The 13,683-nt window shown below is 45.5% G+C and overlaps 1 protein-coding gene across 7 annotated transcripts in view; it reads left to right on the top strand.

The window, feature by feature from the left end:
- The first annotated feature begins 3,042 nt into the window (after window positions 1–3,042).
- Window positions 3,043–13,683, top strand: part of LOC125761518 (ras-specific guanine nucleotide-releasing factor 2-like) — a 50,239-nt gene continuing 39,598 nt past the window's right edge. For 5 of the 7 annotated variants that reach the window (XM_049422718.1, XM_049422721.1, XM_049422720.1 and 2 more), the window contains exons 1-4: window positions 3,043–3,638; window positions 11,333–12,339; window positions 13,183–13,251; window positions 13,362–13,529. In XM_049422718.1, the coding sequence (XP_049278675.1) occupies window positions 12,250–12,339; window positions 13,183–13,251; window positions 13,362–13,529 (327 nt within the window). In that variant the 5' untranslated portion in view covers window positions 3,043–3,638; window positions 11,333–12,249. Of the gene's footprint in view, window positions 3,639–3,659; window positions 3,954–11,332; window positions 12,340–13,182; window positions 13,252–13,361; window positions 13,530–13,683 lie in introns of those variants that run through there. The other 2 variants (XM_049422716.1, XM_049422717.1) reach the window with 2 other exon arrangements.

The raw sequence follows: 13,683 nt of genomic DNA, 5'->3' as shown, positions 1-13,683 counted from the left end.
GAATAAAAAATAACAAAAAAATAAAAATAAAATTTTTAACTCGAAAATTTCATAAGGCTTACCCCTTGCCATTTTTTTGAGAAATTTTGCAAAAAAATTTAAATTGATTTATTTTAATTCCAATTGGTTGCAATAAGTTTCTTTTCACTCCAATAATGTTTTAAATTGAAAAAAGAATAAAATCAAAAAATAAATTAAAAATTTAAAATTTTTGAAAATTTCCTAAGCCTAAAGCTATCGCTCCGGTCATCTTATTGTGCGCGCTTCCGTACAGTTCACGGGAAAAGGAGGTAGCTGTATCGCAGGAATCGCTCCTGCGTGCAGCGCTCCTTATGGTGCGAAATTTTGCTCCTGGGAACGCATCGCATAATCGCTCCTGTGTGCAGCGCTCCGTGTGGAGCTACCTCAAGTGCACCGCACACTTTAGAGAGCGAGAGCGGCGCGCTCCGCTCTTGCAAAAGAGCTACTTAACCCAACACCAATCACGTTGCTGTCTGGAACGCCTCCTAACGTTCTGGAGATGTCTCCGTGCTCTTCGTTCCGAAATCCAACGCGGTGCAAGGAAATCATAAAGTAGCATAATCACATAGCTAAATTAGTTAAATTTTAAACGAAATGTGACCGTTGGACATCCCATAACAGCTGTGCCCACAACACCGACAGCGGCAGTAATGAAAATGGAATACTGAACTGAAGATGGTTCAGCGTTGCCAAGAGTAACGAAAACTGACTCGACTAATTTGAACAGGAGCGATAAGATTGCTCGCCGTTGCGTGTATTTAATACGCTGCTAATGGAGTTTGACGCGTGACATAGAGTTTAGAGGCTGTTTAGAATGATCCATGGCTTCATGGCTTTGCACGTGATTTCAATCCGACATGTTTCGGTTGATTATTACTATTTTTTTAAACAACCAAATTGAAAAACCCTTTACCCTTTAATTCCCATAAAGAACGCTAAAGAAAGGCTCCGTTCAAACACACAGCAATCCACAAAGAGACAAAGCAGATTTGTCATTATTTTCCGGCTGCGATAATTTCACCACCTATCCATCTTGGGACTAACTGTCTCGTGCCATTGACGTCATCTGGCGAAATCCTTCGGGAGTACGCGTTCCTCTCGTTTCGCGGGTATCGATTTCATTCCTTTTGGCAGTTAAGGTTTACGCCTGAATTCATCAAAGCGGAGATTGCGGAAAACCGAACCGACAGTGCGGAAACCCGAAGCAAACGGTACGGCAAAGTGAAGACAGAAATCTTTCCATCAATTCAAACATACAAACCCAACCAAAACGGCACCGGCAGGACAGTGAAGTGAACATTCTCACCTTACATCAATCATACCGATTGACATGATGCCGTATGATTTATGTTGATTTTCCCGCGAGGACATATATGTACGCCGTTACGTTTCGATGGGTTCGTCGTTCTGATGGTTCTGCATCGCCATCGACATCGGGGTCGAATTTAATCATAAATTGGCTCTAATTTGGTGTGGTTATGTAAACTTGATTCGTGTGTCGTTGCTCAATTGCCAACGTTTCGTGCCGGAAGTCATCTTTAAATCGTGCGAGGAAGTGGAGTGAACATCCCGTGCCTTAGGTATGAGTTGATAGATTCGTACGCTGTTTTTTTTTTGCTTTTGCGTTCTTGTGGCTTCTTTTAGGCTGTTGAATCTTGAAGAACTTTTAACGATTAAGTCGAAAGACTTTTTACTAGCTACCAGCAGCAAAAAGAAAAAAAACAAGTGAGTTGGCGCAAAATGCGGAAAACTGTTGCTCGCTCCCGAAAGCAACGTCCGGACGGGTTGCGTTGGTTGCGGCAGCTCGGCAACGTTCTGTGAACCGACGGCTTGATCTGACGAAAGGATTTCTCTCCACTCGTACTGTCACGACTCTCTCTGGTGCTCTCGGTTCGAAAAAAGGACACGCACCATACGACAGGATAATACTCCGAACGGACTCTCCTGTGCTCGGGAGCTTTTGGGGCCCGAAGCTTGGTAAATGTTGCGAGCTCAAGGAAATTCTATTTTCGTCCTCGTGGTACCGCAACATTTGGGACCAGCCGTCGTATGCCGTAGCCATGCAGAACAGAACTCCCTGCCTGCTCTTTCGCGCCGATATGCAACCCGAGCGAATAACCTGTGAAGTGGTTGTGTGGTCCTTACTTTCTCATCGACTCTACCTTCACCGTCCGTGCCGTACCCTTGTTTGACATCGCATGGCCAGCAACAGGCGAAGCAACAGTTAGCATTGGCCAAACCCCGAACATTGTGAACATCCGAGCAGGGTTTCGGTAAACGTTGTGCCACACGCCGTGCCTACGGTTTCGTCGGAACTTGTTGAGATTGAGCAAATGAACGTGAGCGAACAAACAGCTGCTGCTGGTACTGCTACTGATACTCGCAGATAAATCGTAAATGACCAGGACCAAACCCAAGGACGCGCGACAACACACAGCGTGGATGCAAATTCACACCACCGAACAAAAAAGGGTGATAATCGATCGAACAGAAGGCAACAGTAGAAGTTGAAGATAGGTACATTGTTCTACAAAGAACTTTATTATGTATTATGACTTTTTGTCTTAAACAGAACACAACATTTAAAGTCATATTTCTCAAAAAGCGAGTTCTTCTTTCAAGAACTTCTTTCGAGCTTTGAAATCGAGCCAAATTCGGGAAAGCTTTTTTGTATAAAAATCATAAAGCAATCATAGCAACAGCTGACTATTCTCCGGCTACTTCAATAGTTACGGTTTGTGTCAACAGTGGCGTGTGAAAAAAGCAGGCACCTTCACACCGGGACATTCTCCTCAAGCTGAATCCCACAGCAGCATAACGGGCAACGGTATTTTACGGCGTACGGCTGGATCTTAGTTTGGGATGGATAGCATAAAACATAAATATGTAATGTGCCATCGTATCGCGTGGCACGGATCCGTCAGGATGTGAGAGTGCTTCGAAACCCGAGCGAGAGCATTACGGATTCAACCGATCGGAGTTGCCGCGTGAGAACCGTTGCGAGAGGCAACGCAACGACCAAAACCCGACGATACCGATCGGTCGTTTCAAGCGAGTATTCCGCCTTGTTCGTGGAGGAAAGTGAAAATTTTCCTCTTTTCCAGTCGTAAGTCATCCTTCGAGCGCTTCAGCACTGTTTGGTGCGCCCAGTAGTAGTACGGTGTTCGGGGGCCTCTGATTCCTCCAGTGGCCATTGGCTGCATTGGACATTGGTGGTGCTGGTAGTGGTAACGATGCTGGTGGCGGTGAGGCATTCGTTCGAATTTCTTCAAATGCACAGTGCAAACGGCAGCTCGGTGAAAGCGTGTGTTTAGTGTCACCAAAAAAGACATTTCGGTTCTTGTATTAGCACGTCCACGTCCGAAGGTAACATTGATTAGTGAAGCGAAGCAGCGCAGAAGATGGGACTCCATTAGTTGCCCCACAGGAGGGTTGCTTTCCCATCAAACAGTTCGGTTGCGTGCGTGAGTGTATGAGTGTGAGGGTAATTTGTGTTTTCGTGTATGTTGGGACCTTTGTCCCCCCCATTCCGGAATTCATTAGCGTACGGCACCTGTTCGTGAAGTGAGTCGGCGACACAGAGGAAAAGGTTCTCGAACCAGCACTTTATCGAATGGGTAATTTTGCTACAAGCCGGACACTGTTCCCTCCGTAATACTTGCTCGATGGAAAATCTCACGGCATCCAAGCAAAGCGACAAAAACCATCGCCAACTGCACTGAAAGGGAACCACCTGTCGATTGCAGTTTTAAATTAAATTCTCTCAATTTGTCAATCACAACGTAGCATCGTGCAGCTGGGACGTGATTTCGGGTAGCACGCCATCGTGAGACCCGCTCCACACCTACTTTATTACAATTGCGCATAATTAACTACGCTTCCCAGGGGTGGAAATCCTGGGCAGTGCTGTCCGCTGATCGCTGGTGATAAAGGTGATAATTATAGCATGATTTATCGCGCGCGACACAAATTGAGGCGACGTTTGATATTTCCATTTCTACCTTTTGTTCCTGTTACAAACCCGCGCTAGATACCTAGGACTTTAGCTTAATCTCTCACGAAGTAAGTTGATGCATGGGTGTTAAGAGCAGAAATTGGTGTAACACAGCAACGAAGCAACCAAAACCAAGCAGGCGCTGGAAGAATGTGCTTGAAGTGGGGAGAGAGTGATGAGTCGCCCTTGCCTTGCGGAATCTCCCCCAAATACTGTTCTTCAAGGATTCCAGGAATATGCGTAAGATTGCGCGCTTTGACGATAACGTGTATATATAAACGCCCATCGTAAAGGGAGGCAACATTTTCGAGACATAACTTTTGCTAAAAAATGTCTACCTCACACACACGGCCCAAACAAGATCGAAGCTTTCATTGCTTGCGTTTTCTTCTTTTTGTTAGAAACAATGCGCAGCTTTGATGTTTTTTCCCAGGGTGGTGGATAGCTGTGTTGCGCCCACGAGAGCAAGGACATCCGGATGAGATCGAGCAAAGGTGATGTAGAGGAGGAGAGGGTGATGGTGGTCGTGGTGTCGTGGTGGATATAACCTTGTCCAGGCTCTGTATGGCCTATTTTCTTCGGTGCACGATATGCAGCAAGGTCATTGAAGACCGAGTCTGGAACAACAGGTTGTGGCAAATAGTTGGTGTTGCATTGTCCTTGAGCGAACAGTGTGTGTATACGTGTGTGTTTGTTAGTTTTGCATACGATCGGCTTGTATCAGCTCAATCCAAGGACAATCAGCTCATAGCTGTTAAACGATATCTATTTTACGGAGAAGCTTACGAGGTCTAGTCGAGATTTAAGTCGACTACCAATGCTGCCACGGACGACTTTGCAGCCTGTTAACTTGCTGTAAAGCCCCATTTCCCCGTCCAAGCATGAGTAAGTTTGCATTTTCATGATAATGTGTGCAGAGCACAATGCCCCGCAAACTTTTTCAGTCTATTGAAAAGAAGGCAAAACTTTGCCTTTGGCTTCCTTTTATCCATCCCACGGGGAATGAGCGGCTCATTCTTCAGTAACAGCCACATGTAAATGCGTAAATTTTAATATCCACATTTTCACGACACGGCAAACAATTTCTATGATGCCACTGCTAATGGACTAATTTTCTTTATTACGATTATTGCAAAAAAGTTGATCCACTGATATTCGCCCGAAAAGCGTAGACGACACTTATCTCGCTCCTCTCATCGCATTAGCATAAGCGCGAATGAAATCTTATTAAAGGCACGAAACGTACGTAATTTGATATCATATTTTCGAGGACATTTTGAAGACGTTTGGTGTTGCTGCCGTGTTCTGCTCTATCGGCTGATGGCTCATCCCATTTATCATTCGTCGAAGCCGCCTACACGATGATCTGTTCGCACGATCGATTCTAGATGACACGTTGCGTGGGAAGCTTCCTGGTAACGGAGTTCAACAACTCACTGTGATTTCTTTCCTCACGCGTGTGACGTACTTGTGTTTGCTTCCAATGCATTGCTATCAACGAACGCATTTCGTCTGCCAAACATGATCGACTGCTTCGCACCGGTTATGGGTTTAAGGTAAAGCTCTCCTCGAAGCTATCTGCAGCTCGAATCTCAGGCAGAAGACACTCGCAACGGTAGGCGTTTGTTTTTCGGGCAAAATCGGGTACCTCCATTAATCATACTTCTCAGGAATGGTGTCAAGATCGGGACAGAGTCAAGAAGACATCCGCCGTAAGACAATCGTGACTGGGTGGCCTCGCAAGCGTACGAAAGAGTGAAAGTCTATTGAACGAACCGGAAGCCTTTCGCTAACAGGAAGATGAGCATGATGTTGATGATGATGCTGATGATGGAATGAGGTTTTCCAAGTCGTTGCCGAACGATGATTTAATTTGTACCAGTAAGAGCTTTAGTTTTTGGGTAAACCAGGTCTTTTATTTATAGCATTCGGGGAATTGCGACTCGTTCGGGGCCGGATGTGATGAGAAAGTCGGTAGAAAGTGGTCAAACATCAACATTGAGAGAGCGGAGTGATTTTACCACTGATTGCGTGTTCTTCTGCCACGTGCCAGTGGTGGCCATTTGTGACCAGTAAAAGAGAAAAAAAACGAGTATTTACCGAAGGCAAGACGTTTCTTGTTAAGGATGAAAATTCGGTGACTGCTTCTTCAGTTTGTGTGTTCGTGCCTATGGCACCTCTTTTTTCAAAGATAACCTTTTCTATGTAGGTAGAGCATCAGAGATATTTTAGGAGAATTGACGAATTAAACTCATTCTTTGGAACAAAACAAAAAAGGAACCTCCTTATATTTCAGTTTTAAAATATAACTACTTAATCATTTTGGCTGATGCTTTTCTTGCTAAAAAATACCAAACACAAAAATAACAGCCAGCCAGCAAAAGAAAATAAAACCCGACATCCTTAAATACCACTTACAGCCTTATTCTATTCTACTTTCGGAATTTTGGCACTTCCATTTCAAACCGAGCGAAGGAAAGTTTATTTTCATCCCTTGCAAAGCTACCTCACGCTCGGAGATGCGAATTTAATTGAAATGTATCTTACATTAGACAGCACAGGCGCCGAACACCCCGGTCTCCCCGGAGATACACGCCTTATCACGCCTGGCCGTGAGCCGTTTTTAGGCGCAACAAATATTCCCCGGTTGAGTTACATCCTTCCTGAAATCGACATTCAACAAGCAGCGGGAATGGGGCGATGACGTCGACAAACTACGGCCACGACGCATTTACATTCGACGAAGCAACCGTACCGGGTCATTACACTGCCCGAGATCCCTCTCGAAAAAGCTCTCGGAAAACGGATACCATTGCTTTACCTTCCCAGGGCACACCTGTACCCTCGGTTCCTGTTTGGGTATTAGAATGATTTTCATCGACTTTCCGTCCTGGACCCGGATGCATACCCGGGTGGCTGGAAGAGGATGAAGCAGGCGAACGCCCGGGGGGAAGGATTTTTGCACTTGCTCTCCTGTTGTGCTTAGCCTTGGTAGAAGATTACACCGATGCTGGGACTGATTCGAGGACTAAAAATAAACCTCAGTTTTGTCATGGGTTTGGGTTTAAGGTACTAGATTTTCTCTACGGAACGCTCCCAAATGAAGGTGTCCGCGGTTCGCATGTGTGGCGTTGTATCTGTGTTTGTAGGTTTACGTTTTAAAAAAGCTTCCAATTGATGAAAGAATCACAAGGAGTTGATGAAGCACAAACCGTGCTACGGACCGGGTCGGGTCTATTTCTTTCTCCATGCTTGAGTATGTTCAGAACGAATGACCTTGTACTTTTGTGTAAATAATAAAGTAGTAAGAACAGCACGAAAAAAAAACTATCAAATGGAAAAACACATTTTGCATGTTTCGACGCAGAAAATGTTAACAAATCTATTTCCACAAGAGTATCGCTTTCACCTGTTAAAAATCAACGTATAAGATGAATGTACATTAATTCGGTTGCCTTCTGCATTGGTTTTGGACTCACACTACCAAAGTGGCGATCCAAAAGCAACGATCTTTACCGGAGCGTTTTGCCGACGATCGATTGCAAACGCTTCCTGGCGGAGTTTCTTAATGCCACTCGATTGACTCTAACTTAGGAAGCACTCGATAGCGCTCAATAGCGCCGACCACCACGCTACATTTACTACCGTGATTCGCGACCATAAACCTGCTTTAATGGGCTTGTAAAAGCTAACATGGAGAGGTTTGGTTGCTTCAGAAAAAGGGAACGGTACGTGACGTTTCAGAAGACAGCTTACAGCGCGGTGCAACAAGATTTAGACGTGTGGGGGGATTCGTATCGTACAGCAACAAAACAAAAATGTACATTGCAAACTTTTCTTCGCGGCTGTTGTGGTTGCCAAAGTTGTCGATTGTGTGGAATTGGCTGATGAAGGTTTTCGTCGGAAAGAGGACCAGAAGGACGAGAGTACCCACGAACAAGGCAAGAAAAATAACCACACAAGCACACACACACACACATTCCCGAACGAAATGGTAGAAAACCATCATCGAGGGAAGCATAAATATTATTTTAATGCATACCAATAAAACGGACCATTTTATTAACGATCCACCGGGAAAACCCGCTGAATCGATCCACTTCGAGAGGGTTTAAACATGCAAAGTGCTTGTGCATTTGGTCGATTTTGCAACATTGAGCCAGTTTAGGGTCGATAGTCGGGGAAGCATTTATAAGCATCTTGTAACTTTATTTTTGATTCGATCAACGAAAGGAATAATTCAAATGTTCAGTATAAAACAAACATTTGACAGCGTATTGTGTGTGCTTAACCGTTCACATAACTGCAGCGCTTTCAGCGGCACTGTGTGAAAGACTTTTCTTTTCAATTGTCTTTCAATTGTCAGTAACATTGTCGGAAATTTTCCTACCCACGATGGACGGGTGACGACGAACTTCCGTATCAATGTCATTCGTAGAGGTAATAGAGCATAGTTTCCGTAGAGAGAAATCACAGCTAAAACGGTATGCTTAAGCGGAAGCAAAAGAAAAACACCGAGACGTGACGACGTCGGTGCGAACACAAACAAATGATGATGATGATGATGATGATGATGGTTTTGAAAAGTGCATCCCGAGCAGAATGTAATGAGAAGTTGAGTACGATAATGCTCTTAGTGCAGTGGTAGCGACTATTCCAAAGCTTCGGGCCGGATAGATGTGCTCTAGTGCATTGTCCCCGTCGTCGGCGGTCGTCAACCGGTGCGATTACGCGAACCACGTTGGGCATGGTGGTGGTGCCGGGTTGGCAGTTGTTTTCCGTGCGTTTTGTAGAATCACAGGAAATGACAATCCTTTTCCACCGATTTGCTGTTATTTGTTGACATTTTACGGCTTGGTTGAGACGCGAAGCAGGAAAAAGCACCGGATAGCTTGTATATATTCAGAAATTATCTTTATGAACGTTCCATGGTTACTCTGAACCACGCTACGGAAGGATGCTTGCAAGCGCTAGGAGACACTCTGTTTGGACTCTGGACACATGGAATTGACGTGATGATCGGTAGCAGGAAAATAGCGTCCATCAAGCTGATTGAATATTTACATCCATTTATTCCGATGCTTGGTAATTGTAGCAAGTTGACTGGACAGCACAGCACCCTTCGCACCTTCGAAACGCCAGGAAACGAAGTAATTTAAATATTGAACTCACGAAAAATCGATCATCTCGACGCTGGATTACATTAGCCGCTTATAATATTGCGCGCACGAACGGTGAGCGCACCGAGCGTACGCTACACAAAATGTCATTTTCATGGAGCACCAGGCGTCTCCATCTGGTGTTGTGTGTGATGAAAATGGGATAAAAAAAAACCTTCACGCCATATGTACTGGCTGGATAGAAAGGAGTTGTGAAAGGCTGTCTATTTCTTTTTTTTTTGCTCAGCTATTATTGGTTATCGATTGAAGCCATTGAAATATTATCCCCCTGATACGGAGCGTGTGTTTCATTGCGAGGAAAAAAAGGGAAAACAAGGGTAGCCTTTCGGTACATTCGAGTTCTCAAATGGATTGCAACAACATCCGGGAGCGCGGAAGAGCGTGGGGGAGAAGGGATCAACTTTTTATTCCTGACTCTTTATCGCTACGATTGGTGAATGGTAATAGGTTTTGTATTACTCCTCGCTAAATTATCCTCCGTTTTTAGTCCTACCATTTCCGTAGGGGTTTGTTTTTCTAATCAAATTTCATTCGTCACGTGCGCTTGCTCGTGCACGTCTCACTATGTGTGATAAGAGACAAGCTAGAGAAATAATTGACCGTCATACTATCGCCAATCGATCCTATTGAAAGATTAATTTGAACTTTTCCCAGATGAAACCCTGCATTAGAACAGTACGAGCGATGTAACTCCAACGCTTTTGGGAAATGATGTGCGAAAGTTTCCTTTTATGCTAACGTTATTGGTTCGACGAAAAGACTTCAAATGTGAAATCATACAATTAACCTTTGTTTGAGAGAGAAACAGAAAGCGAGAGAGAGAGAGAGAATAGATGGAATAGTGTTGTAAGCTCTAACCACATCATACAAACCTCTGGATGCGCATAAGGTCAGTCGTAAAAGTTTTGGTTTTTTATTGGAATTTTGCTTTTACTTTTAATCTACCGTCTCGCCCATCGCATCGTTGGTTGGGTTCTTTGTGTGTAAGGGTGTTTGTTTGAAGAAACTTTTGCGTATCGTCAAGACTAGCCAAAGTTCGGTTCACGAAGCCACACAGCTACCAACCCGGTTAACGTCATCACGTCCATCAGAAGCACATAATTTTGTTGGAAATTCCTCTTCAAAGGGTTTTTAAAAGTGGAACGACCCAGAGTGGGCTCCATTACCAGCGCCATCTTTGTCAAACCCGTGCGCAGAACGGCCCACCCATCGACCGGCGGTAAATGATGCTTCATGTACCCCGTTCGGTCGGTTCGGTCGGAAGATGGTGTGTTTTCCCGACGCTTCCGACGGTGGTAGCGTGCAAAAGGTTCATTTGTCTCCATTAGGGCTCTATCAGCTTCATGGTAAGATCTGGCTGGAAAGATTCTTCGTTCTCGAGCCTGTTATGCTGGTGGTTCAAGATGATCCGCAGCAGATCCTCCGGAGCCGCCGACCGGGTTGCCACGACCACAGCAAACGGGTGGTTTGGCTGATTTTCGCCGCACCGATACTGCTGGTACTTCTAAATGGTGCCATAAATCTGGTAATTTAACACCAATCGTTCCAGAGATCAAACGAAATAGGGGAGAATTGAAACCTTCTGCCCGGTGGCAGGTTGATCGAGTGTAAATGGATTATCGTTATGGGTGTTTAGATTTCTTTCCTGTTTCCTGTTCCGCTGCTGTCCCTGGGAGTGATTTATGCGCTACCACCCCAGAGAACAGCGCGAACACAGATTAACTCAAAGCCAACCGCAACCACGACACATCGTACGCGACCGTGTAAACCGCATGGGATCGCATTTTCCTCGAAATTAGTGCCTCATTCCCTTCTTTCCCAACGTTTTTTTCCAACGCATCCGTCCCACCCATCAGCATCGATAAATAGCGGGTGTTTATGCGACAGTGATGGGAATTCTTTTGCTCGGCGATTTTCTTTCGCGCATATTTAATAAAATTATTTGCAAGTGTGGATAAATATAATTTTCAGCACGGTCGCCTGTTGTTTCAGCGAGACTTCGTTTCCTTCGGTTTTTCCTTCCTCTCCCACGCTTGCGGTGGCGGTTTTTTGGGAGGCTGGCAAACGTTCGCTGGAGCAGGAACTGATAAGCTGCTATTATTCATCTGCCGTTTTCGTTTCTCTCTCTCGTTGCCAGCTGCCTCGTCATGATTAGCATGGACTAGGAGCGCAGCGGGACCGGGTACAGACAGCGTAGCTCATCAGCAAGCCCTCGGTAAATAATGAATTTCTGAGGGCCACATCGGACTACATCGTCGCCGCATCGAGCGTACCCGGCGTTCGCCCGGAGCAGCTCGCAGCTACCGACGCGGGTGTATTCGCAGCAAGCCGAGACAACTTCTCGCGTACCGAGGACGCTTTAACGGCGGTCAACGAGGGGGCTGAAACACGGTGCCTGGCACAATGACGTTTTCTCATTGCTACTGCCACCGGCCCAACTGGCTGGCTGTGACGAGCAGAGGCGAAAGAGAACAAACCTGAACAAACAAACCCGTACGCCGTAACGCCGGTGGTGCAGACGTCGGTGAGCGCGGACGGTTACCAGCGCTCGGGACGGGAAGACATTGACGGCATACTGCGTGACAGCATGTGACGGTAGACCAAACAATGCACTGCTTTGTGGGAATCGAATCGCGATCGAAAAACGTGCTCAATATTATGACAATCGAAGACGGCGAAGACAAACGGGCAATGCGATAAAGTGGCCGAATTGAATGTGTCTTTACATCCGATCCTGTCACAGTGCGCTTTGTGCGCGGGAAGTGGTTGTGGTGTTGAAGGACGGCGTGAAGATGACAATATCGGTGGCATTTCGGAAAGCATCCACCAGACAGCCATCAAACATTTAGCGAAAAAACGGGCGACCGGATTGCCGGCAGTCAGTGCGATGTGTGAATTCCGTAGCTCGCTAGAGTCGACAATCGCGAGTCGGTGTGGATGAATTGCTAACTAATATTACTAAAGTGTGTGTGTGCAAAAGGGTGTGCAGGGAAAGCTATCCTAGTGCTGAGTGAGTGGTGAGAAATCGAACCCTTTCGTAACATCGGTGCATCAATGCTAAGCCCCAAAATGCAACGTTCCGTGCGGGTAAACGAGAACCAGCTGATTATGCTGTCCGATCGGGCACAGTATGATCACTCAATGGTAAGTGGCTACATGCACATCACACATGAGACTTTACGTATACGATAATACTCTACACCAGCGATGTTGTTATTCTTCGTTAACATCTTTTATTTAAATTCGACCCCATGTTTCCCTAAAAAAAACACAAACACCAACTCATGTTCATAAGCAGAACGATGTTTTTGTGTTTCGTACAGAAGCAGAGTCCGTATTTGCATGGGAACAACCAACATGACGACATGAGAACAAGGTTCAGTTTTCGACAAACACATCACCAACCGGGGGAATATAGCCACCGACCATACTCATTCTTTTGCGTTCGGGTGATGCTGTGCGAGTGCTGGAAAAGTTTAGTCGTAACAGTTATTTACCACTTGCCGGGTGAACACATATTTTCCTCTAATTGAGCATCGTCATGCTTGTGTTTGTTGGATTCCCGCACCATGTTGGCTACGATGTTGTATGATCCCATGTGCTTGTTGCTTGCTACAGCCTTGCTGGCAGCGCTGGGTTAAACCAATATCAATTTAGTGTACAGCGTGTCTACTACTGGTAGGACCCAAGAGAGAGAGAGAGAGGGAAGCGAGTTCACAGGTGCTTGGCACAAGTGAGGAAGAGCAGGGCTCAAAGCATAAACCCAAACAGGATTTGAAAGGATGTACCATGGGGGAACAGTTTGTTTTATAGTGTCGTAGGTTCTTGGATAATATTGTCGTTCAAAATAATGCGCTGCAAGTACTGTGTAGTACGAGTACACCTCACAAAAAAGCTCACAAAGAATAACACAAAGCTCCGGTAAAGCACTGGCTCTAAATAAGCCAATATCAATGATTCTTTCTCCTCCGTTTGCTTCACTTTCAGCACGGAAATCTACACAAACGCACATCCGATAACAACAAATGGCAGATGCGCTGGTTTGTGCTCTATCAGGTAAGTTGCCGGTACCGATGCCGCACCTGAAAACCATCATCGTCATCATCATCATCATTAGGAAATTACTCTAATTTCGGTTTCGGTGTTTATTCCCCTTTCCCATCCAGAATTTACTCTTCTACTACGAATCCGAACAATCGTCCCGACCCTCCGGGCTAATCTTCCTGGAGGGTTGCTACTGCGAGCGGCTTGTTTCAGCCCCCTCGATATCAGGACCCCCCATATCAACCAGCACCGGTCAAGCGCCGAAAATTATTAAGGAAGAAAAATTGCAGGTACGTTTACAGCAAAACCACCAAGTCGTTTGAGTCGTTCGCTACACGGGAGCAAAATCAATTTTGCTATCGTTTACGAGCAGGTTTGCTTTTCTTTTCGTTCTTCTTTCGCTAAGCTCCTTCGCCCTTGAACTTGCCACACGAGTACACAACA

Source organism: Anopheles funestus, chromosome 2RL (assembly GCF_943734845.2).
Source record: "Anopheles funestus chromosome 2RL, idAnoFuneDA-416_04, whole genome shotgun sequence".
Taxonomy (NCBI): domain Eukaryota; kingdom Metazoa; phylum Arthropoda; class Insecta; order Diptera; family Culicidae; genus Anopheles; species Anopheles funestus.
This window is presented reverse-complemented; position numbering and strand designations above follow the sequence as displayed.